The sequence below is a fragment of the Sus scrofa genome, chromosome 4, assembly GCF_000003025.6.
Source record: "Sus scrofa isolate TJ Tabasco breed Duroc chromosome 4, Sscrofa11.1, whole genome shotgun sequence".
In the NCBI taxonomy this organism is placed as follows: domain Eukaryota; kingdom Metazoa; phylum Chordata; class Mammalia; order Artiodactyla; family Suidae; genus Sus; species Sus scrofa.
This window is the reverse complement of record NC_010446.5, coordinates 89,318,054-89,341,608: the sequence shown is the minus strand read 5'-3', so window position 1 is coordinate 89,341,608 and position 23,555 is coordinate 89,318,054. Positions and strand designations below refer to the sequence as shown.

At 44.8% G+C, this 23,555-nt stretch overlaps 3 protein-coding genes across 10 annotated transcripts in view; 1 reads left to right on the top strand and 2 right to left on the bottom strand.

Moving 5' to 3' along the window:
- On the bottom strand, positions 1 to 14,828 carry PFDN2 (prefoldin subunit 2). Its single transcript, XM_001927323.6, has 4 exons — positions 14,695 to 14,828; positions 1,597 to 1,685; positions 1,359 to 1,482; positions 1 to 459 (listed from the first exon to the last, which is right to left on the bottom strand). The coding sequence occupies exons 1-4, from the start codon at positions 14,767 to 14,769 to the stop codon at positions 283 to 285; spliced, it is 465 nt and encodes a 154-aa protein (XP_001927358.1). The 5' UTR covers positions 14,770 to 14,828; the 3' UTR covers positions 1 to 282.
- On the top strand, positions 14,552 to 18,011 carry NIT1 (nitrilase 1). 4 transcript variants are annotated; one of them, XM_005663174.3, is made up of 7 exons: positions 14,552 to 14,892; positions 15,530 to 15,628; positions 15,885 to 16,139; positions 16,249 to 16,352; positions 16,573 to 16,706; positions 16,876 to 17,001; positions 17,467 to 18,011. In XM_005663174.3, the coding sequence occupies exons 3-7, from the start codon at positions 15,895 to 15,897 to the stop codon at positions 17,731 to 17,733; spliced, it is 876 nt and encodes a 291-aa protein (XP_005663231.1). In that variant the 5' UTR covers positions 14,552 to 14,892; positions 15,530 to 15,628; positions 15,885 to 15,894; the 3' UTR covers positions 17,734 to 18,011. The 4 variants fall into 4 exon arrangements, with proteins under 4 accessions (XP_005663231.1, XP_005663232.1, XP_005663227.1 ...); XM_005663175.3 differs by having other exon boundaries at positions 14,569 to 14,960; positions 17,467 to 18,010; XM_005663170.3 differs by having other exon boundaries at positions 14,830 to 14,929; positions 17,467 to 18,009.
- The window catches only part of DEDD (death effector domain containing), a 12,385-nt gene continuing 6,746 nt past the window's right edge, over positions 17,917 to 23,555 (bottom strand). For all 5 annotated transcript variants that reach the window (XM_003355092.4, XM_001927364.6, XM_013996838.2 and 2 more), the window contains 4 exons: positions 20,880 to 21,268; positions 20,572 to 20,679; positions 20,114 to 20,260; positions 17,917 to 19,494 (listed from right to left, as the gene is read on the bottom strand). In XM_003355092.4, the coding sequence (XP_003355140.1) occupies positions 19,118 to 19,494; positions 20,114 to 20,260; positions 20,572 to 20,679; positions 20,880 to 21,204 (957 nt within the window). In that variant the 5' untranslated portion in view covers positions 21,205 to 21,268 and the 3' untranslated portion in view covers positions 17,917 to 19,117. The remainder of the gene's footprint in view (positions 19,495 to 20,113; positions 20,261 to 20,571; positions 20,680 to 20,879; positions 21,269 to 23,555) is intronic.

The window sequence follows — 23,555 nt, the reverse complement described above, 5'->3', positions numbered from 1 at the left end:
GAGATGCATTTTATTTGCAAGGGAAAGGATAAAATATGGGAACTAATCTGATACTGTGAGCCATTAACCTGCTAGAACCAAAACCACAAGTCATATGCTTGTCTGTCCCATGCAAATTCTGCCCCTAATATTGGGAGAAAGCTTCAGGTGAGAGGTAAGCATTCTGACCAAAACATTTAATTAACAAAAAAATATTACAATAGCAGAGAAAATAATAATAATAATAAAGAGAAATTAGAAGAAGTGGGAATCGGGGTAGAAAAACTGCAAAGGCCTTGGTCCCTAGGAGACCAACACTCCAGCTGAGCTGGCCTTAGCTCCAGCCCCTTCTGAGTTTTCCTTGGATGTTGGCTTCTCATCTTCCCCCATGAGACGAATGTTGTGCTTTTCCCGGAATTCATTTAGTTCTTTTCCCTTTGCCTGAAGCTGCTGTGTCAGTGTCTCGATGATCTTCTGTATCTAGAGGGCAAACAACAGGGATTATATAAGGATTTCAGGACTCCATTCCCTCTTCTGTTATGGACTATGGTTGGGGGAAGTGAAGGAGAGGTGACACCTCTAATCTCACCTTTAACCAAGTATTACTAGTAGAGCCCAGACACTAAAAGTATTCCTTTCTTAAAAACAACAGTTTATAAACTTTAATGTACGTAAGAATCACCTGGGCTGCTATTTTTCCCCCCCCATGGCCTCACCCACAGCATATGGAAGTTGCCAGGCTAGGGGTCAAACCAGAGTTGCGAGCTGCAGCTGCCGGCCTATACCACAGCCACAGCAACGCCAGATCCAAGCCACATCTGCCACCTATGCCACAGCTTGCAGCAACACCGGTCCTTAATCCCCTGAGCAAGGCCAGGGATCAAACCCGCATCCTCACAGATACTAACTGGGTTCTTAACCTACTGAACCACAACAGAAACCCCAAACTCGGAAGCTGCATTTTACATTAGTCCTGTAGGTGATTTGGATGCAGGAATCCATGGACTAAACTGTGAGAAACACCACTCTGACCACCTCCCCTCCCCCTACTCAGCAACTCCTTTGTCTAAGGAGTTAAGACTTGGCATAGCATAATGAGCACAGGCTAATAGCCTATTGTTTTTTCTTTTTTTATTATTATTACTCAATGAATTTATTACATTTATAGTTGTACAATGATCATCACAATCCAGTTTTATAGGATTTCCATCCCACACCCCCAGAGCATCCCTCCACCCCCCAAACTGTAATAGCCTATTTATACTCTCTTCATTATGAGTTCCTACCCAGACTTTCCTCCCCCATGTTCCCTAAATCCCTGGCATCCCCTTCCTTACCCTTTTGTTGCCCAGGGTGTCTATTCAGGGATTCTTGCTCACCTGCTCCTTGTTGTTCTCCAAGGCAGGCAGCACTTCTTTGACAGTCCGCTCTACCAGCACCCCTCCAACCATGCGGTAGCATTTTCGGGTTTCATCTACCTCCTTCAGAGTATCGATCACTAGGCTGAGATAGGAGGACAAGGCAAGATCTGAGGATTCAGTCTCACTCTGCCACAACCCTCTCTTACAAAATGGCCCATCCAACTCTCCTGTTGTTTGCTTCTCCCAGCTTCCTCACCTGTGCTCATTCAATTCCATCTCCAGCTCAGCTGCTTTGGATGCCAGGCCCCGCTGTTCCTGCCGAAGGCGGTTGAAGCCAGCAATTACCTAAAAAGGTGAGAAAGAGATAAAGGCGAGAAAGGGGACAGTGGAAAGGGCACTAGGTCAGTATGTAACATGTGATGGCAAGCTTTACAAAAAACATGTACTAAGCACCTACCTTGTCAAACGAGTAGAACACAGTTTGCAATTTTTAACTTAAATCTGTCTGGAATTCCATTCACCCAACACTACAAGCCTACTCGGGTGAGATATTTGCTATGCCATCTTGCAGTTTACAGTTTGGTGAGAAACAGGCATTTGCTATATCAAAATGGATTGAAGAGATACTGGAGAACCTACAGATAAGCCAAGACTTGCAGGTAAAGACAGCTGTCAGAAAAGGATTGTATGGAGTTCCCACTGTGGCACAATGGGATCTGCAGCATCTTTGCAGCACCAGGACACAGGTTCAATCCCTGGCCCTGCACAGTGGGTCAGAGGATTAAGCATTGCCATAGCTACAGAGCTTCAGGTAGGTGAAACTGGGGCTTGGATTTGATCCCTGGCCCAGGAACTCCATGTGCCTTGGAGCGGCAAAAAAAAGAAAGCCATATGCCACAGGTACAGCCCATAAAATTAAAAAAGGCTTCGTTTAATTAAAAAAAAAAAAGAGTAGCACAGCAGGTTAAAGATCCAGCACTTGTCACTGCAGCTTGGACTGCTGCTATGACCAGAAACTCCACATACCTTGGGCGGGGAACCCCCAAAAAGAAAAGGCTTTGTAATGAGTTAATTCTTCTTTGGGTCTGCCCAGCATCCCTGTCACTGGGGAACTGCCTGCCCCTCCTTAATTCAGGATCCTTGCTCCCTGACCACAGGAGAAGTGACCTATTCTATACTGGAGTCTCTCTACAGGAACTGAATTTTGGTTAGGGACAAACAGGTACAGAAGACAGCTGGGGCTAAGACACCTGATACCTATAAGTTGTCTTATAGAGATGATCCTCCATTCCTATTTCTGAAATCCCCAAAGCTGCCCTAGTTCTTCTATTTATTTATTTAGTCTTGTGTCTTTTTAGGGCCCCACCTGCGGCATTATGGAGGTTCCCAGGCTAGGAGTCTATAGCCACATGCCTACACCACAGCCACAGCAATGTCAGATCCGAGCCGCATCTGAGACCTACACCACAGCTCATGGCAACAACAGATCCTTAACCCACTGAGCAAAGCCAGGGATCAAACCTGTATCATCATGGATGCTAGTCAGATTCGTTTCCGCTGAGTCATAACAGAAACTCCAATTGCCTTAGAGCTTGAACTTTGTGTGGCTTAGTTTTTAACCTTTCTTTTCATTGTGTTCAATCCTGTGACCTACCACCATCCTTCTAAAACACTCCTTTAAAAAAAAAAAAAAAAAGTTGCCTAGAGTCCATTTCTTTTTCTTTTTTTTGCTTTTTAGGGCCACGCCTGCAACATATGGAAGTTTCCAGGCTAGGGGACTAATCAGAGCTGCAGCTGCCAGCCTATGCCACAGCCACAGAAATGCCTCCAAATCCAAGCTGAGTCTGCAACCTACACTGCAACGCCAGATCCTTAACCCACTGAGCGAGGCCAGGGATCAAACACGCATCCTCATGGATACTAGTCAGATTCGTTACCCATGAGCCACAACTGGAACTCCTATAGTCCATTTCTGTAGCCTCTAAACCCTAACTGATACAGGTTCTCTGAAGCCTGGCAGATGAGAAACTGGTTTGGGGAGGGGGGGGTGGTACAAAAGAGGCACAAAAAAACAACGTATATAAAGGCCCAGAGAAATAATTACCACCATTTGTTGTTCCTCAGAAACTTGGCAGAAAATTAAAACAGTATGAAAATCGGAGTTCCTGTTGTGGCTCAGTGGTAGTGAACCCAACTAGTATCCCTGAGGACTCAGGTTCAATCCCTGGCCTCCCATAGTGAGTTAAGGCTCTGGCATTGTTGTGGCTGTGGCATAGGCTGGCAGCTGCAGTTCCAATTCAACCCCTAGCCTGGGAACTTCCATATGCTGCACTGCACATGTGCCCCCCCCCAAAAAAAATTCTGTGTGAAAATGAAACTTCGCACTAATATCATCACCACCATCACTTCCAGCACAAGGCTCTGATGACTGTATTTGGAAAGAAATATTAGATGAAAGACAAAAGATCAAATTTCACATTTTGTCTCTGCCACATACTGGCTTTATGGACACTGATAGGCATTAAACTCTATTCATTCAACCCTGGCTACATGTTAGAATAATCAGGGGAGCATTTTTAAAACATGAATAGTGGAGCCTCAAAACAATCTGCACAATCACTGTGGGTGAGGACCAGGCCTCAGTATTTCAAAAAAGATCTCCCACAGGAGTTCCCGTTGTGGCTCAGTGGTAACAAATCCAACTCATATCCAGGAGGACGAGGGTTCGAACCCTGGCCTCACTCAGTGGGTTAAAGATCCAGAGTTGCTGTGAGCTGTGGTGTAGGCTGCAAACCAGACTTGGATCTAGCATTGCTGTGGCTATGGCACAGGCCAGCAGCTGCAGCTCCAATTCAACCCCTAGTCTGGGAGCTTCCATACGCCACAGGTGTGGCCCTAAAGAGACAAAAAGATCTCCCACAAAATTCTGATGTGTAGCCAGAACTGAGAATCACGGGGTTAATCTCTCTGAGCCTTAATTTTCTCACCAGTGAAATGCAGATGATAACCACTTCATAGGGTTGTCCTATCAAGCGAATGAATTAGTGTAAAATGGCTGTGTAAGCAGCGAAGTGCATTAGTTACCATCATGGCCTTCTTTCCAAACACAGAAGTGCCCCCTTAGACCCTCCTGGTCAGCTAAGAGCAGTGGATCCATTCATTCAAACCGCTGTCAAATCTCACTTCCATTTGCATCATTTCCAGTCCCATTGCCATTGCTGACTGACCACCTCATCTTTACTAGGATTTCTTAGCTCTAGCTCTCTCTCTGCAAGGTTCATATACGGCTAATATAATATAATGGCTGTCTTGTACTACCCCTACATCCCTTCTACTGCCCAATAAATGAAGGAATAAATTTGACTAGGAAGCTGTCATTCCAGCAATTTGCTTTCTTCTTCCATCTATCATCCTTTCATCTCAATCACTTCATCCACTCATTTCAGCAAATGCTTTGGAATCTCACTCATCTGCAAGCTGTTTTTTCGTCACCTCCACTGCCTACATTAAAACTATACCATTATAATTAGCATTTCTGGAGTTCCTGCTGTAGCGAAGTGGGTTAAGGATCTGGCGCTGCCACAGCTGTGGTGTAGGTTGCAGCTGTGGCTCAGATTCAGTCCCTGGCCCAGGAACTTCCATATGCCACAGGTAGGGCCAAAAAAGGAAAAGAAAAAAAAATCAGCATTTTCTCCATTGCCAATGTTACAGATACAAAATACTCTTACCTAAGAAAATTCCACAACTAAACTAGATTCCAGATGTTCTCCTAGCACCCAAATGACCCACTCTTCTCTGTATATTGTATATAACATTCATCAATAAGATCAGCTTAATGTTTAAAAATTTTTAGACCTAGGAGTTCCCATCGAGTTGCAGTGGTTAACGAATCCGACTAGGAACCATGAGGTTGCAGGTTCGATCCCTGGCCTTGCTCAGTGGGTTAAAGATCCAGCATTGCCGTGAGCTGTGATGTAGGTTGCAGACTCGGCTCAGATCCTGTGTTGCTGTGGCTGTGGCTGTGGCTGTGGCTGGCAGCAACAGCTCCAATTCGACCCCTAGCCTGGAAACCTCCAGATGCCATGGGAAGCGGCCCTAGAAAAGGCAAAAAGACCAAAAAAAAAAAAAAAAAAAAAAAAAAAAAATTTAGACCTAAACTTATTTTCCTTAGTAAATAGTAAGAATCTACTTTTCAACAACCAATTCTATTTTTTTATTTTTTAAGACTTTTATTTTTTTCTATTATAGTTGATTTACAATGTTCTGTCAGTTTCTGCTGTACAGCAAAATGACCCAGTCATATGTGTGTGTGTGTACATATACACACACCATATATATATATATATATACACCATCATTTGTGATGGAATATGATGGAGGATAATGTGAGAAATATATACACACTCTTTCTCATATTATCCTCTATCATGTTCCATCACAAGTGACTATATATAGTTTCCTGTGCTATACAGCAGGATCTCATTGCTTATCCACTCCAAACGCAATAGTTTGCATTACTAAACCCAAACTCCCCGTCCATCTCACTCCGTCCCCCCCACAACAACCAATTTTAAACAAATATTGGTTTGTTTATATAAATATTTATATAAAGGTAAAGTGAATTTTTTAAATTCCAACTTTTCTTCACTCTTGCAAATTAAGAACCCCTATTTCCAACTGGTCTAGTTTATAGTTTTAATCAAATACCAAACTTATCCTATTTAAGTGCATTAGTTATCCAACAGTTACAATGGAAAATTTCAGCCACTGATGCACTTGAAAGAAATGAAATCTCTTAGCAGCTAACTGAAAACTGTTAGCTAAATGCAAAATAAGCTGATATTAACTTGCCATCTCTGGGGTCTGCCAGGTAATGAAGACAGAGATGCTGTGTTTTATTCCCATATTCTTCCTCCTAAAATACAACTTTCCAAATGGTCTTCTCCCCTATGGCTTGACCTAAATTTCCTTTCCATTATTCCTTATTCTTCTAAAGCTGACTGGCATGAGCAGGAATGGCCAGGTCACTGGTGACTCTCTCAACCCTATTGAATCATCTTATGGATAAACATCCCTACTGAAAAATAATTCAATAAAATGCCAACTATTTGGACTTCTCTGTGGCGCAGTGGTTCAAAGATCCAGTGTTGTCACTGCAGCAGCTTCTGTGGCACAGGTTTGATCCCTGGCTGGGGAAATTTCACATGGCGTGGGCATGGCCAAAAACCAAACCAAAACAAAAAAATATCCTAAAGTAACTGTAAGTCCTACAACTATACAGAGATCTTTACATTCTCATAATTAGCAATAATTTTACACAGGACAGGGTCTTCTTTTTTTGGGTCCCAGTTTTATTAAAATATAACTGACATAAAGCATTGTGTAAGTTTAAGGTACACATCATGACATATATATATAAATATATATAGTTAAAGGATTACCATAATAACATTATTTAACACATCCATCATCCTGTAGTTACTCTTTGTGATGAGAACTTCTAAGATCCATTCTCTTAGCAACTTTCAAGTATACCATACAATATTGTTAACACAGTCACTATGCTGTACATTAGATCCCCAGAACTTATTCATCTTATAAATCCAAGTTTGTACCCTCCGACCACCTTCACTCATTCCCCACTTACCCCTCCAAGCAACCACCAATCTACTCTGTTTCTATGAGTTCAGGTTTTGGGGGGTATTTGATTCCACACAAAAGTGAGATCATACACTATTGATCTTTCTCTGACTTATTTTTACTTAATATAATGCCCTCAGAGATCATTCATTTCATCACAAAATGCAGGATTTTCCTTCTTTTTTATGGGTGAATAATAGTCTTATGTGTGTGAGACATTTTATCTATTCAGCTGCAGACCACAGTTTTATTTTCAAGGGCAATACAGCATTTACACACTATTAAAATATTTTTAAAAACTATTCTGTTGTTGGGACATTTAGGTTGTTTCCAATTTTTCTGTAATACATAGCACTGATTTTAAATATCTGGACAGGGAATTCCTTGGTGGTCTAGTGGTTAGGTCTCAGCACTTTCACTGCTGTGGCATAGGTTCAATCCCTGGTTTGGAAACTGAGATCCCACATCAAGCCACTGCATGCTGCTGTCAAAAAAAACTAAAAAGAAAATCTGGACAAACAGTACAAAAAATTTATAGACATTTTTCTTGAATTATATTGAATTATATTCCCCAAAGTGATATTAATGAGTCAAAAAGGTATTAACATTATTATAGCTTCTACTGCATGTTGCTATAAAGCTCTCCAGGATGACCAGATGACTTTACAGTGCTTGATTGTACCTATTTCTCTAGAGCCTAACGGCAGCTTATATTATCTTTGTTAATAATTCTTGATCTCAGTTCCCAGATGAGGGACTGAACTTGGGCCACTAAAGTAGGAAGAGAGATCTTAATTCTAGAAAACTTGGAATCATCCTTGACTCAGTATCCACATCCAATTTATCTCTAAATCATATCTATCTACTAAATATCTCAAATCCATCTACTATCCTCTCTCACCTGTACTACTAGAGCTTTCTAGCTGAGTTCCACACTTGCCTCCAGATTTGCCTCCTTCATTCGCCACACTTCAGCACAAGTTACCTAAAATTTAAATCTACCCATATTGTTCTTATGCCTAAACCTTCAGTGTTCCCACTGCTCATGAGATAAAATCCAAACTCCCGAAAACAGCAGAAAAATGTCCTATAAAGACCTAGTCCTGGAGCCCCCGTTGTGACGCAGTGGAAATGAACCCAACTAGTAACCATGAGGATGTGGGTTCGATCCCTGGCCTCATTCCGTGGGTTAATGACCCGGCATTGCCACGAGCTGTGGTATAGGTTGCAGACACAGCTCTGATCCTTCATTGCTATGGCTGTGGCGTAGGCCAGCAGCTACAGCTCCAATTCCAGCCCTGGCCTAGGAACTTCCAAAAGCCATGGGTGTGGTCCTAAAAAGCAAAAAAAAAAAAAAAAAAGACCTAGTCCCTGCTGACTCCTCCCAGTCAGTCCTTCTCCCACATTTTACACTTAGCACTTTTGCTGAGTAGAACCACTTACACTTACCCAAACCTCTCTCGTTCTATTTTTCTCTGCCTAACTCTAATTTCAACTCAGATTCTTCTAGGAAGCAGTTCTTGCCATCCCCTACTCCCATGTTAACTCCTTCTATGTGCTCACATACCAACTCCTTACATTTTTTGATAGAAAACCTTTTCTATTTTCACATATCATGTTCCTTTTTTGGCTGCACACATGGCAAGTAGAAGTTCCAGGCCAGGGATCAAACCCTAGCGCACTAACGACCTGAGCCATTGCAGTGACAATGCAGATCCTTAAGCAGCTGCACCACGAGAGAACTCCCATATTGTGTTCTTTATTTTCCACCACGCAGCCTAACTTCTAATCTTTATCATCTTCTTTAAAAATGTTAAATATGCAGGAGTTCCCGTCGTGGCTCAGTGGTTAACAAATCCAACTAGGAACCATGAGGTTGTGGGTTCGTTCCCTGGCCTTGCTCAGCGGCTTAAGAATCCGTCTTTGCCGTTAGCTGTGTTGTAGGTCGCAGACATGGCTCGGATCCCACGTTGCTGGGGCTCTGGTGTAGGCCGGTGGCTACAGCTCTGATTTGACCCCTAGCCTGGGAACCTCCATATGCCGAGGGAGCAGCCCAAGAAATGTCAAAAAGACAAAAAAAAAAAAAAAAAAAAAAAAAAAGTTAAATATGCAAATGCAACATCTTTTAAAATACCTATTTCCTGGAGTTCCCGTCGTGACGCAGTGGTTAACAAATCTGACTAGGAACCATGAGGTTGCAGGTTCGATCCCTGCCCTTGCTCAGTGGGTTAAGGATCCAGAGTTGCTGTGAGTTGTGGTGTAGGTCACAGACACGGCTCAGATCCCGAGTTGCTTCGGCTGTGGTGTAGGTCAGCAGCTACAGCTCCAATTCGATCCCTAGCATGGGAATCCCCATATGCCAAAGGAGTGAACCTAAAAAAAAGACAAAAAAGAAAAAAAAACCCTATTTCTTTCACAGCCCTACAATAGCCTGCTTTCCTTCACAGTTTGCACAGTAAAGGAACACTACTATGTGCCAGGTACTGTGCCAGACTCTCTACTTCATTTAATTCTAAAATAAACAAAAAAAAAATTTTTGTTTTTCTTTTCACAGCAGCACCTGTGGCATATAGAAGTTCCCAGGCTAGGGGTGGAATTGGAGCTGCAGCTGCCAGCCACAGCCACAGCCACAGCAACACACAGGATCCAAGCTGTGTCTTCAACCTACACCATAGCTCATGGCAACGCCAGATCCTTAACCCACTAAGCAAGGCCAGGGATCAAATTTGCATCCTCACGGATACTAGTCAGGTTCATTATTGAGCCACAACAGGAGTTCCCAAAAAACATTTTAAGACATGCACCTTCAATTTATAGATCAGGAAACCAGGACTGGTGGAATAAATAAAATACCATTTTACTTTATTATTAGGGCTGGGGAGGTGAATAAAATAACACATGAATGGTAGAACTGCTACTTTCACTTGGGTTTGTCTAAGAATCTGTTTTCTATTTGTGTTTATTCCTGGCTTGTCACATAATAATCTCTTATAAAAGTAAAATTATTTCTATTTGATTTATTTTTATGTTTTCTTTCTTTTTTAACTGATACCATATAGTTTTGTTAACTTTGGGGAAAATCTACAATCATTACATTTATACCCCAAATGTCCTTTGGTCTTCTTATCCACGTGATAATCACTCTTATTCGGTTCAATGGAAGAATAGAAGAGATAGAGAATTATGACTGGATGCATCGGGAAAAGTATTTCCTGGGCTATCATAACTGCACTAAATATCTTCTTTTCAGTTCAGTGCTCCCTTTTCTGACAAATATACTCAATTCTAGAAACTTCTTTGATCTTACTTCTCCATCAAATGATGGTTCTCATCCTTTTCTTCACCCTTTTTTAGGACTAGTCTATACTCACTGCCTCCACTTCCTCACCCCCCATTCACTCTCAATCCACTTTAAATTGCCTACTGTCTATACTAAGTCATTCAACTGTTATTATGGGGTTTTGTTTTGTTTTGTCTTTTTAGAGCCACACCCAAGGTATATGGAGGTTCCCAGGCTAGGGGTCGAATCAGAGCTGTAGCTGCCGGCCTATGCCACCACCACAACCACAGCAACACAGGATACAGCCATGTCTTTGACCTACACAACAGCTCATGGCAATGCCCAATCCTTAGCCCACTGAGCGAGGCCGGGGTGGAACCTTGTCTTCATGGATGCTATTCAGATTCATTTCCAGTGAGCACGACGGGAACTCCAACTATTATTACTTATTAAACTATCCTCTCAGAGATCATGAACGGCCTCCTACCTAACTGCATCACCAAAGACCTTTTCTTAATCTTCAATCTGCTTCTTAAAACTCTCTTCCTTTAACTAAGTAACATGGTAAGAGCCCAAAACTTTTGAGTATGACCTGGATTAGAATCCTAGTTTTGCCATTTACTTTTACATGACAAAGTCATCTCTCTTTTTTCCTCATTTTCCTCATAAAATGGAGCTAATATACCACAGGGCAGGGTTTCCCAACATCAGTATGATATTTGGGGCCAGATAATTCTTTGTTATTGGGGGCTGTCCTGTGCACTGTAGGATGTTTAGCAACATCCCACCAGGCTTCTACCCTTCTAGCAGCTCCCTCTACTTGTCAGAAGTACAAATGGCTAAAAGCATTGCCAAATGTCTCCTAGGGTCAAAACCAAAGCAGGTTGGGAACCACTGCCATGAGGTAACAATGAGAACTTAACCAGGATGATATGTCAAATGCTCATTACAATGCAGGCCCTCTACTCTCCTTTAGTATCCAGCACCCTTCAGTTCTCTGATTCTACCTCTCTCAACCCCCTTTCTCCTTCCTAAAAGAATTCTTCTCATCCCTACAATAGAGACTGGATCTAAGATTATAATCATAGGACTTCTCCCTTTATTACCTATACAGTTTCAACTGGTATTCATAGCTACTTCTGTGGTTTCAATTGCCTTTATTGTAACTGTCTATAAATCCAGGCCTCCTCAGGATTCTAGATCCACATTTCCAAGTTAGAAGAAGGAAGAGTTCCCATCTTGTGATACATGAGAAACAACTCCAGCTAGGAACCATGAGGTTGTGGGTTCAATCCCTGGCCTTGCTCAGTGGGTTAAGGATCCAGCATTGCTGTGAGCTGTAGTGAAGGTTGCAGACTCGGCTCATATCTTGTCTGAAATATGGCAATAATCTAAATGATCTCCCATTTTTGGACTCTCCAAATCCATCTTTCACACCACTGCTAATTTAATTCTTCTAGCACTTGGATGACACAAAAATATTCATGATATACTTTTTTGGTTTTTCTTGTTTTTGGCATGGCCAAAGGGGGGAAAAAAGCATATAACAACACAGCACATACTGTATAATACTAATTTTATAAAATTAAATATGTAAATTTGTAATACACACATGCCATCTCCTTCCATCTATTCACACATACACAAAAACATAAGGAGGGGTGTTCCCTGGTGGTGCAGTGGGTTAAGGATCCAGCACTGCCACAGCTTCAGCTGAGGTCTAGACTGGGGCTCAGATCTGATCCCTGGCCCGGGAGCTCCATGTGCTTCAGGACAGCTAAAAATGGGAAGAAAAAAAAAAAAAAATACATTCAAAAATGGTAAGGATAGTTATTTCTGGATAGTAGGATCATGGATAATTTATTTCTTATTTTGTAATTTTTCTTGTGTTTTCTACATTTTCTACATTAACGTGTATTATTTTACATAATAAGAAAAAAATCAGTAGTTCCTGCTGTGGTGCAGTGGAAACAAATCTGACTAATATTCATGAGGATATGGGTTCCATCCCTGCCTTGTTCAGCAGGTTGGGGACCCAGCATTGACATGGCTGTGGCTGTGGTGTAGGACCAACAGCTTTAACTCCAATTTGACCCCTAGCCTGGGAACTTCCATATGCCAAGGGTGCAGCCCTAAAAGGCAAACAAACAGACAAAAAAAAAAAAAAATCAACAGTATAACATGTATCATTCTATGACACCCTCACTGCTTATGTTAAAAAGTCCTAAATTCTTTGTCATGCAATGACTCAGCTTGTTTTAAGGACATCTTTCTGACTCATGATTTAGCAAAACAAATCAGTCACTGCACTCCATCTCAATCTATGCTTTCCCAGATCTCCCCTCCTTTCTTGATTCTCTATATTCTATTTCTACTGCCACCTGTTCCAATCTATCCAATCCTTCAGGCTCAGCTCAAATATCTCTAATATGATCATGGTACAAATAGAAAAAATAGGCCTGTCTAATTCACAAGTTCTGCATTTAAAAGCCCTGCTCTCCCAGTTACTGACTCTGAGTAAGTTAATTAAGTCTGAAACTCATCCTGACAATAATACAGCTACTTCAAATAGCAGTAATTAAATAACAGAAGATAAAACAAGTGCCTAGTTTGATGTGTTATTTGCTTCCATCTTGCCTATGTGGCTCAAATTTGCAGCAGTGACAATTATAATATTTTTTTTTACCCAGTGTTCTCTCTGGAACAAAAAGGTCAGAGAATATTAAGCAAGGAATGGCCTCAGAACTCAATTATCAAAATTCTTCAGTCTCTTTTGAGTTTCTTTTTCTCTACCATCACTTAACTATTGATTTCACTCTTATTCTACTTCTTTGTTCACTTTCTGTGCAAACTCTAGAGGATTTCCTCCACAACCATGGCTTTGTCCACTATCCATAAACTCATAATTCTCTAATCTGAAAGTAACAGTGAAAGGTAGAAATGTAATTCAAACACAGATCTGTCTGAACCCATTGCACTCCTTACACTCTTAGCCACCCCACTTTTCCACACTTCCCTTTACCACCCAATCCCCAATCTCAATCTCCTGCTTAGTTAGTTAGGGGTCCCTCCTCTAGCAGAAGGCCCAGTGAGGACACAGAGAACAGACCTGTGGTTGCCAAGGGGGAGAGGGGAGGGAGTGGGATAGACTGGCAGCTTGGGGTTAGTATATGCAAACTATTACATTTAGAATGGATATATGCAATCTCCTGGGATAGACCATGATGGAAAATAATATTTTTAAAAAGAATGTACCTATAGGTACCACTGAGTCACTTTGCTGTGCAGCAGAAACTGGTAAAACATTGTAAATCAACTATAATTTTAAAAAAGAAGAAAAAGCCCTGTGAAGAACACTGTAAAGCTTAATGTTTGGTTTCTTTTTGCAAATGAGTCTGTGAGCTAACCTGAAAACAAGGTTACAAGGCCGTATTTCATTTATGTTTCCCCATACCCAGCAGAATGTCTAACACACGGCAGACCCTCAAAAAGTATTAGGTTCCTTCTCCCTTGCCTTTTTCCCCCTAAGAGGAATTTTCTCTTCCCCCTTCCCCCAAATCCCATAGGGCTGTATATCTCTCTTCTACCTCATACTAGCATTTTCCCCTCCAGACTATGAACTCTGATTGCACGGGTCAATTTTTAAAATCTTTATGCAGATACCTCTGCTACAGTAACTGTTTAACAAATAACTGATAAATGAACCTATAACCAAAAAAGCTGTTGTTTTAACTACGTTTTCCTTTCTGTTACGCAGATTTCTTCCCACTCCAAGTAAACACTAGATCCACTATTAGTAAATCATGATTCCCAAGCAACAAAGGGCTTTCTGATTATTTTTCAATCGTTTCCGGATGCTAGGCACTGGGGAAATGTAAGCTCGGATTAGTAAAGGATTTCTGGTCTCTAAATAAATTCAGTGCAATAATGACTCCCGAATCAAAATAGTATGGAACACTAGACTATTCGCGTATGTGAGTCACGTGGCTCTGCGGAGTGACGACGGTTTTAAACGTGGTTTCAGGGTCACGTAACAGACTACACAATCAACCCGTTGACTAACTCCCTGGGATTCCTTATGAACTGGCCTTGCTCACCCACAGCCTGTTTGAGAGTGCGGAGGCAAAGTGGGGAAAGTGACCACCCTTCTTCCCTCAGACCTGTGCAACCTCCCAGACTCTGCTTCCCTAGAGCTTCCTCCCTCCCACCCCTCGGCTCACCCAACACCCCCAAGGGGGCGTGGCTTTCACCTACCAATCCGCCTATCTCTCCCCAAGGGCTCGGCTAGCTTCTACAAGGACCTTCCCCTCTCTGGGTGGCCACGCAAATGTGCGACTATAGTAAAGGCGTACACCAACCATAGGCTTCTCCCCTCTTCTCGCATCGACTCCGGACCCGGCCGGGTTGCCCTCCTTCGCATTCCCAGCTCCTCACCTGCTCGGCTGACACCGCCCCCTTCCCCGCGCCGCTCCCGCTGCTCTTGCCGGCGCGACTGCTGCTCTCCGCCATCTTCACCGCCTGCTGAGCTTCCGGCCTGCGCAGCTCGGCCCCCGCCTTGCGTCACGTCCGGTCTCGGAGTTACCGCCCACTCGCCCCCGGCGCCAGGCTCCTCTTCTTCCAGGCCCCTGTTCGGTTCGGATCCTGTTAATGGTTTTGGCCGTGCCTTCATGTAGGACCTGCTACCTAGCCCGCCCGCCGCGGTGAATTACACCTGTGGTGCTTTATCTTGTGCAACAGAGACGCTGCCCCTGAGAGAGTCTCCAGATGGGTTAACTGGAGAGCGGGGCGCGGGTTGGGATCTGGGTGCCAGTGCCCTCTGCCCACACAGCGGGTGGTGAGGCACGGGCGGCGGGGTGGGGTAGGGTGAACTTCTCAGAGATTCTGGTGGAAGGGGGAAAATATGCTTTGAGTCAGTAAAACTGTGCAGGTGCACAGTCAATAAGAGAGGCTGGGAAAATCAAGGAAATATCTCGAGGATGACTTTTGAACTGCGGAAACGTTTGGCTGAGAAAAAGGACTTCAGTTTAATGTGAGATCACTGGAAGTCGAGATATTCGAATGCTGCGCAGAGCCCTTTCCTCGATTTTCCCACTTTGTGCTCTCTTCCGGTAGCCGTGATTAACCATAGTTAACGAGTGTCTTAAAGACTTAGGGGTTTTTACCGGTGGTGCCCAGATTCAGCCTCACAGTATGAAGAGAGAAACCAAAGGATCTTAGAAATGTATTGCTTGATGGTGGGGTTGGTGTCCTGATTTCTCACCTTCTTCAGGCTGGGCTTCATCATCAGGCCTCCTCACCAGCTCCTGTCCCTTCTTTTGGGTCCTCGGCTCCGGATACTTCGACTCTCAATACTTTGTGCTCAGCCCAGGTAACATGTTTTGTTGTGTCCTCAGTGCCTGGCACATAGTAGATGCTCAATAAATGAATAGATGTTGGGAAACATTGGGGTGCCAGCCACTCACAGAACATTTGATCAGTGGGTCCTTATTGCATGGATCATTGTGCCTTGTAAGAGCAGGTTTAAAGGGAAGTCTAGCTTTCCTGCCTCCCCCTTTAAGCCCCTTATCATTAAACTCGGGCTTCCCCACTCTAGGAAATCTGAGTCTTGCCTGTGCCATTCACAGACCCAGATCCATGGCTATTTCCTCTTCCTCCTGGGACTTGCCCCTCGTGGCTGTGTGCCAGGTAACATCCACACCGGACAAGCAGCAGAACTTTAAAACATGTGCTGAGCTGGTTCGAGAGGCTGCCAGACTGGGCGCTTGCCTGGCTTTCCTGCCTGAGGCATTTGACTTCATTGGAAGGGACCCTGAAGAGACGCTACGCCTGTCTGAGCCACTGGGTGGGAAACTTTTGGGAGAATATACCCAGCTTGCCAGGTATCAGGGAAAGGGGGAGGGAGAGGTAGTTTCTTTTTGGGTAATATCGGAATTGCCAGATATGAGGGTAGAGACTTGAGAAGAGTTGTCAGTGTCCCCTCCCCCTCAGGGAATGTGGACTCTGGCTGTCCTTGGGTGGTTTCCATGAGCGTGGCCAAGACTGGGAGCAGACTCAGAAAATCTACAATTGTCATGTGATTCTGAACAACACGGGTGAGACCTCGTAACTCTTTAGCCTGCCTCTTCTCAGGCTCTTCTACCTAAGCTAAGATTCTCCAGAATTTTGTTTCTCAACTGTTCCCTTGGGCAAGGGTTTTAAGGGCATTTGTACCTCTGTTCCTAGCCTACAAGCTCTCTTCTCCTTGGGAGGAGAGGAACCAAGCTGGTCTTCTAGAGCACCAGCACTGAGTACTCTTACTTCTTCTTACTCTAGGGTCAGTAGTGGCCACTTACAGGAAGACGCATCTGTGTGATGTTGAGATTCCAGGGCAGGGGCCTATGTGTGAAAGCAACTCTACCATACCTGGGCCCAGTCTTGAGCCTCCGGTCAGCACACCAGCAGGCAAGGTGGGATTTGTGAAGGGGTGAGGGTGGGAGAGAAACAAGAGGGAGGGGAATAGGAATACTTTGAAGTAGTAATAGAGGATTGAGAGACAGGGAGTGGGGAAGAGGGGGGAATGACCAGATGCTGTGACAAACAGGGCAGGGGAGCTAAATAGGCTGTTCTTCATTCCAGATTGGTCTAGCTATCTGCTATGACATGCGGTTCCCTGAACTCTCTCTGGCATTGGTTCAGGCTGGAGCAGAAATACTTACCTACCCTTCAGCTTTTGGATCTGTTACAGGCCCAGCCCACTGGGAGGTAAGAGGACACCTCTTCAGAACATTAAGAGCTGCATCCAAAGCATATGGAGGTTCCCAGGCAAGGGGTCTTATCAGAGCTGTAGCCACCAGCCTACACCACAGCAACTCAGGATCCAAGTGACCTACACCACAGCTCATGCCAACGCCAGATCCTTAACCCACTGAGGGAGGCCAGGGATCCAACCTGCATCCTCATGGATGCTAGTCAGATTCATTTCCACTGAACCACAACAGGAACTCCCAAGGGCCTTCTCTTAACCTCATTCTTCTTTGGCTCTACCAGTTAAAAGATCTCCTCCTCCCCAGATTGCTGCCTCTCAGAATAGTTAACATAGTAAATCATTCACAGGCAATAATCGGAATGGTCACAGCGGGTAGACTGGCCTGTAATATCCATGATCTATCACTTCCCCACAAGTTGCTACAAGTACTTAAGTGAACGCTTGTCTCCTCATCCCCCCAGGTGTTGCTGCGGGCCCGAGCCATTGAAACTCAGTGCTATGTAGTGGCGGCAGCACAGTGTGGACGCCACCATGAGAAGAGAGCAAGTTATGGCCATAGCATGGTGGTAGATCCCTGGGGAACGGTGGTGGCCCGCTGCTCTGAAGGACCAGGCCTCTGCCTTGCCCGAATTGACCTCAATTATCTGCGACAGTTGCGCCAACACCTGCCTGTGTTCCAGCACCGCAGGCCTGATCTCTATGGCAGTCTGGGTCACCCACTGTCTTAAGACTTCTGACTTCTGTCAGTTGAGACCCCTATTGTGAGCTGGTGTTGCTGTGACTTGTAGGCAGGACCCAGGCGCAGCTCCCCTCACTTGGAGAACCTTGTCTCTTGATGAAACACAGGCTCAGCTCCTTGGGAAAGAAGAAACTTTCACCTAAGCTCAGATTTCAGTTTCAGAAAGGTAGAATTTTATATAGTCACTGTTTATTTCATGAAAACTGAAGTTACGCTGAGGGCTGAGCAGCACTGGCATTGAAAAAAATATAATAATCACAAAGTCTGTGTCTGGACATCCCTTTTTGAAGCTGAAAGGGGAGGGGGTGTTGTACCAGTTGCACTGGGCTCCAGTTCTAGGCCTCCTGGCTCATTCAGCATGCCTTCCTACCTAAATAAAAGTGCGACACTCAGTGCATCTCCCAGCCCCATGCTCCCAAGCTTGGGAGTGGGTGTGGGGGTAAAGGATGGGGAAGGAAAAAGAAGAAAGGAATTGATACTGAATCACTTCACTTTCACCTGTGATGCCCTTTGCCCAAGCCAGAAGAAAGCAAAGGGGAAAAGGGCTGCAGGGTACATTATTTATTTTCACTTGAACATGGAAAGAAAATGTCACACTCCCCCTTCCCCTTTTCAGGGGGAGTGTATTTTAACCCAGCAACCTCTTCATCCATCCTGTGTATGTGTGTACACACACACACCACAGTTGGGAGGGTGACTGTAGGGCTGACCTAGTCCTCTTACCTATTACTCCTTTGAAGAGGGTTTGACAAAGAGGGAAAAGGAAGGAGCCATACCAGGCAAAGTTTTCAAGCCATGGAATGGAGGAAACAAGGCAGAAAGGAGCAGCACCAGAGGCCAGGAGAGAGTGGAAAGGGCCACAGCTTGTTTTTTAAAAATTCTATAATTTGGGAGAGGGTGGTGATTAATTTCCAAAATACACTCCAGAGTCCCACCTTCCACACAGCTCCCTACTCACAGCCCTTTGGTTTTTTCAGACAAAATTTAAGAGCCCTCATAAAGCCAGGAGTACTGATAACCCCTCAGTGCACCCAAAAGCAGAGATCACTTCAATCCCTTACAAAGACTATGTGCTATAGACTTTGCTTCTCCCTATACATTTGTCTTACGGCTCAGTGGCAAGGTGGCTGTAGAGACACACATGAGGGGGTAAGTGGAAAAGGGAAACAAAGGGGAAGCCCAGGCACATGGGTGCAGGGAGGGGTGGGGAACACCACTTCCGTTTTTCCTTTGTCTTTTCCTTTAAAAAAAAAAAAAAAAAAAAGGCAGGGGTGTGATTGGTTGAAAGGGTAGAGAACAAACCCCAGAACAGTATGTAAGCTCCAGAGGTGGGTGCTGAGAAGTCCCCAAAGAAGTGAGAGGGGGGGAAAAGGTCAGGGCAATGCTTGCAGCATCAAGTTCCTCAGGAGTTTTTGTCGGCCCAGCTCATAGTCCTCCTCATCCACATTCACCAGCAGCTTGATGGCTTCATGGCCCACAGCCTGCTTGAGGGAGTCTGTGATGAAGACACCTTTAAGTGCCTCTAGTAACGAGCCATTGATGTAGTCGCGCCAGAATGCGTCGAGGTAGGTGAGCTCAGAGAACTTGATGTCACAGATGATGGAGCCCAGGTCCCGGGACTTGAGGATGGTGTTGGCCTGGTTAAAGCGCTCAAACTGGCGCTCAAGTGGGTCCTGCTTGTTAGAGAAGACATTCCCCTGTAGAGCAGTCTCATGCTGGCAGTATTCAGCCCGAACTCGCAGCCTGATGTCTGTGGGGAAGAGAAGAGATAGAGAAGAGGTTGCAGTGAAGGGCTGAGTTTACACCCAAGTTTGAAAGGTGGAAAAGAACAGCAGAGTAGCGAAGTTGGGAACACCAACTGACAGCTTTTCTACCTCTCCCCAGGACTAGTTCTTTTTTTTTTTTAATTTTTAATTTTTTTTTTTTTTAGTATAGCTGACTCACAATGAGGACTAGTTCTTTTTTATGTATCTCTGAAATCCTTGCCTTAACTCAGAGAGGTTCCCTTAAATGGGCCATGCCCAGATTATTTCCATCACTCACAAGTAGCACCTGATTCTAGAAGATATTTTCCTAATTAACAAACACAGAAGTTCACTTTAATACCCTATCATGATTTGGGTCATCCTACAATAAGGATGTCATAATGGCATCCCTTTCATCTAGTATTACCCAGAAAAAATTGAAATATACTCTGCCACAAAGATAGAGGAATTCTCCTCCCAGAGACTATACCACTCAACCTTACTTTGCAACTGCAAGCAAAGCAAGCCTTGCACTGAATAGCATAAACACTGCCCAGCATCCTGGCAGTTCTCTGTATTTCCCCTCAAGTTCACTCCACCTCTGGAATCCTTGAACTTCCTTACCACATGTCTGCTTTTCCTTGGGATCTGGTGTCACTGACTTCCGGCGTTTTCGCTGGCTCCCAAGTGTGGCTCTCCCTCGAGCTGGCCGCTTGCTACACATCTGAGGGCCCGAAGTGGGGCAGCACACCACAGGATAGTGGGGAGGCACTGACCAGAGGGTAAAAAGGGAGAAGACTCAGTAGGGTAAAAGCAGAAATTCAAACACTTCACTTGGAATGAAGAAAGAATCGTTTCGACTTAGCACTTAAAGGAGTATCAATAATATTACCTGAAAGGTGGATATGTGGGAATAAGTAAAGGACTAGTGAAGCATTAACACCCCCATCTGATTTTTATGGGGCCAGATGTGGGGGGAGGGGACAGTGTCCTTTCACTTAGGCTGGCAAAGCTGAAAAAATGATGGGTCCAGTGTCTTCCTTGTTGATGATGGAAATTAGGGGGAATTACTATCTGCTCACCTGTTTTAGGGGGGTGGGGAGGCCTCGGTTCTGGATCACTGAGGGTTCTGGGTGTCACATAGCGAACTGATGTCTCCTCCAGATACTTGTCTACGAGATCAGGGCACACTGTAGGGAGAGAGAGGCTCACTCAGAAAAAGATACACCCTTCCTTTCTCCTAGTCCAACTCTCCAGTGGGCCTCATAACTTATTCTCCTTGGTAATCCCCAGGGTCAGTACCTCCTCCTGCTTGGACTATGCTGTTCACTCCTGGCCTCCCACAACTCTTCCCTGATTCGAGTGTCCCCAGCCCCCAGTGCACCCTCACCAGCCCGTCTCCTCTTGAGGGTGACGTAGGGCAGCAGGTCATGGCGAGTGATGATGCGCAGCAGCTGCAGCACCTGGCGAAAGTTACTCTCATCACAGCGGCCCTGGCGCTCCAGCGCCAATAAGAAGTCACGTCCATTTCGGATGAGGCCACGTTCGTGGTCATCAATGACATCAACAAAGAGGAAGGAAAGAACTCGCACATCTCTGTGTGTCAGATGGGTGCCCACGATGTCAAACATGCGGTGCAGGCTGTACAGCCCATGCTCCTGCTCACCGTGCTCTTCTGGCCACACCTGGCTTGCCCGCCGCTTTAGGCCCGCCATGCTGGGGGCTCAGGTGCACAAAGCTTTCCAGAATCCCTGCTCAGCAGCCACAATCCCCACTATACTGTAAGGACAAGGAGAGAACCTGTGAGCCATTTAATATCGGGAACTAGTCTTATCCATTCCTGTTGTTCCCAGAGCCTAACCCATGCCTGGCACAATGTAATGCTTTAGTGTTTATTAACTTTTACAAAGTGTTTATTAAAAAATAAAGCCTAGGAGTTCCCTTCGTGGCTCAGTGGCTAATGAATCCTACTAGGAACCATGAGGTTGCAGGTTGAATCCCTGGCCTTGCTCAGTGGGTTAAGCATCCGGCATTGCTGTGAGCTGTGGTGTAGGTCACAGACACGGCTCGGATCTGGCATTGCTATGGTTCTGGCGTAGGCTGGCAGCTACAGCTCTGATTAGACCCCTAGCCTGGGAACCTCCATATGCCGTAGGAGCGACCCTAGAAAAGGCAAAAAGACAAAAAAATGAATAAAAAATAAAGCCTAGAACTCAACATATCCAACAGATGCTGCCCTAAGTCCAGATCCTACTAGAGAAAGAGTCACTTCCACTAAGTGAGACTTTTCATTGCAATCTTATTTTTTTTTTTTTTTTTTTGGTCTTTTTTGCTATTTCTTGGGCTGCTCCCGAGGCACATGGAGGTTCCCAGGCTAGGGGTCTAATCGGAGCTGTAGCCACTGGCCTACGCCAGAGCCACAGCAACGCGGGATCCGAGCTGCCTCTGCAACCTACACCACAGCTCACAGCAACGCCGGATCGTCAACCCACTGAGCAAGGGCAGGGACCGAACCCGCAACCTCATGGTTCCTAGTCGGATTCGTTAACCACTGCGCCACGACGGGAACTCCCTCATTGCAATCTTAGTGCTCCGTATTCAGCAGAAGTTGCTTTTAAATGTTACCCTGATTGTTCCTCTGGCCTCCAAAATACTGCTTTTGGTCCCTATGTGCTCCCTGACAGCACCCAATCAAAGCCATTTCTCTCCTTTTTTTTTTTTTTTTTTTTTTTTTTTTTTGTCTTTTTGGGGCCTCATCCATGGCATATGGAGGTTCCCAGGCTAGGGGCTGACAAAGCTGCAGCTGCCAGCCTACACCACAGCCACAACAACGTGGAATCCAAGCCACATCTGTGACCTACACCACAGCTCACAGCAACACCAGATCCTTAACCCACTGAGTGAGGCCAGGGATCAAATCCCTATCCTCATGGATACTAGTTGGATTTGTTACCTCTGAGCCACAAGGGAAACTCCAAGCCATCTCTTCTAATTTTATTTTTTCTCTTCTTTGTGGCCGTACCCATGGTGTAAGGAAGTTCCCAAGCTAGGGGTCAAATCGGAGCTGCAGTTGCCGGCCTACATCACAGCCACAGCAATGCCAGATCCCAGTCGCATCTGCCACCTATGCTGCAACTTGCGGCAATGCCAGATCCTTAACCTAATGAGTAGGCCAGGGATCAAACCTGCACCCTCACAGAGACAACATAAGGTCCTTAACCCACTGAACCACAAAGAGAACTCCCCATCTCTTAAATATAGGCGAAATTGGAAAGTAGAGAATTCACCCCCCCCTTTTTTTTTCTGTCTTTTTAGCTATTTCTTGGGCCGTTCCCGCGGCATATGGAGGTTCCCGGGCTAGGGGTCGAATTGGAGCTGTAGCCACTGGCCTATGCCAGAGCCACAGCAACGCGGGATCTGAGCTGCGTCTGCAACCTACACCACAGCTCACAGCAACGCCGGATCATCAACCCACTGAGCAAGGGCAGGGACCGAACCCGCAACCTCATGGTTCCTAGTTGGATTCGTTAACCACTGCGCCACAACAGGAACTCCCCAAGAATTCACTCTTAATTCTAATATAGAAGCTCCATCAGATGAACTTGGGGACTGAAAGCAGGAAAACTGAAAATCTTTGGGGTTAGAACAAGCTTCAATTCTGCCTTCAACTAACAAACTGTGTAACTGTGTAACCTTAGGCAAGTCAGCTCAAAAGTCTCATTGCCTCCATCTGCAAAACAGGGATTGAAAGAAACTACTCAGAATTGTTAAGAATCCTACGAGAAAATGCATGTGAAACCACTCCAAACCTCCTCTAAATGATTAGGCAATTTCAATGAGATAAGCATCCTTTGGCCTCTGCAGCCCAGATTCATCCCGCCAAAAACGTACCCTCATTGTTCCTACAATCAAGTCCAGAGAAATAACTGCTCAGAAAGTTCATCAAATATCCACCAAAGCTCATGGATTTAAATCAACAAACATTACTAAGCTCCTATGTTGAACATTCTTGTAATTCTCCTATGCCATCTCTACTCCCCTGATATTCACACACCATTTGGATATG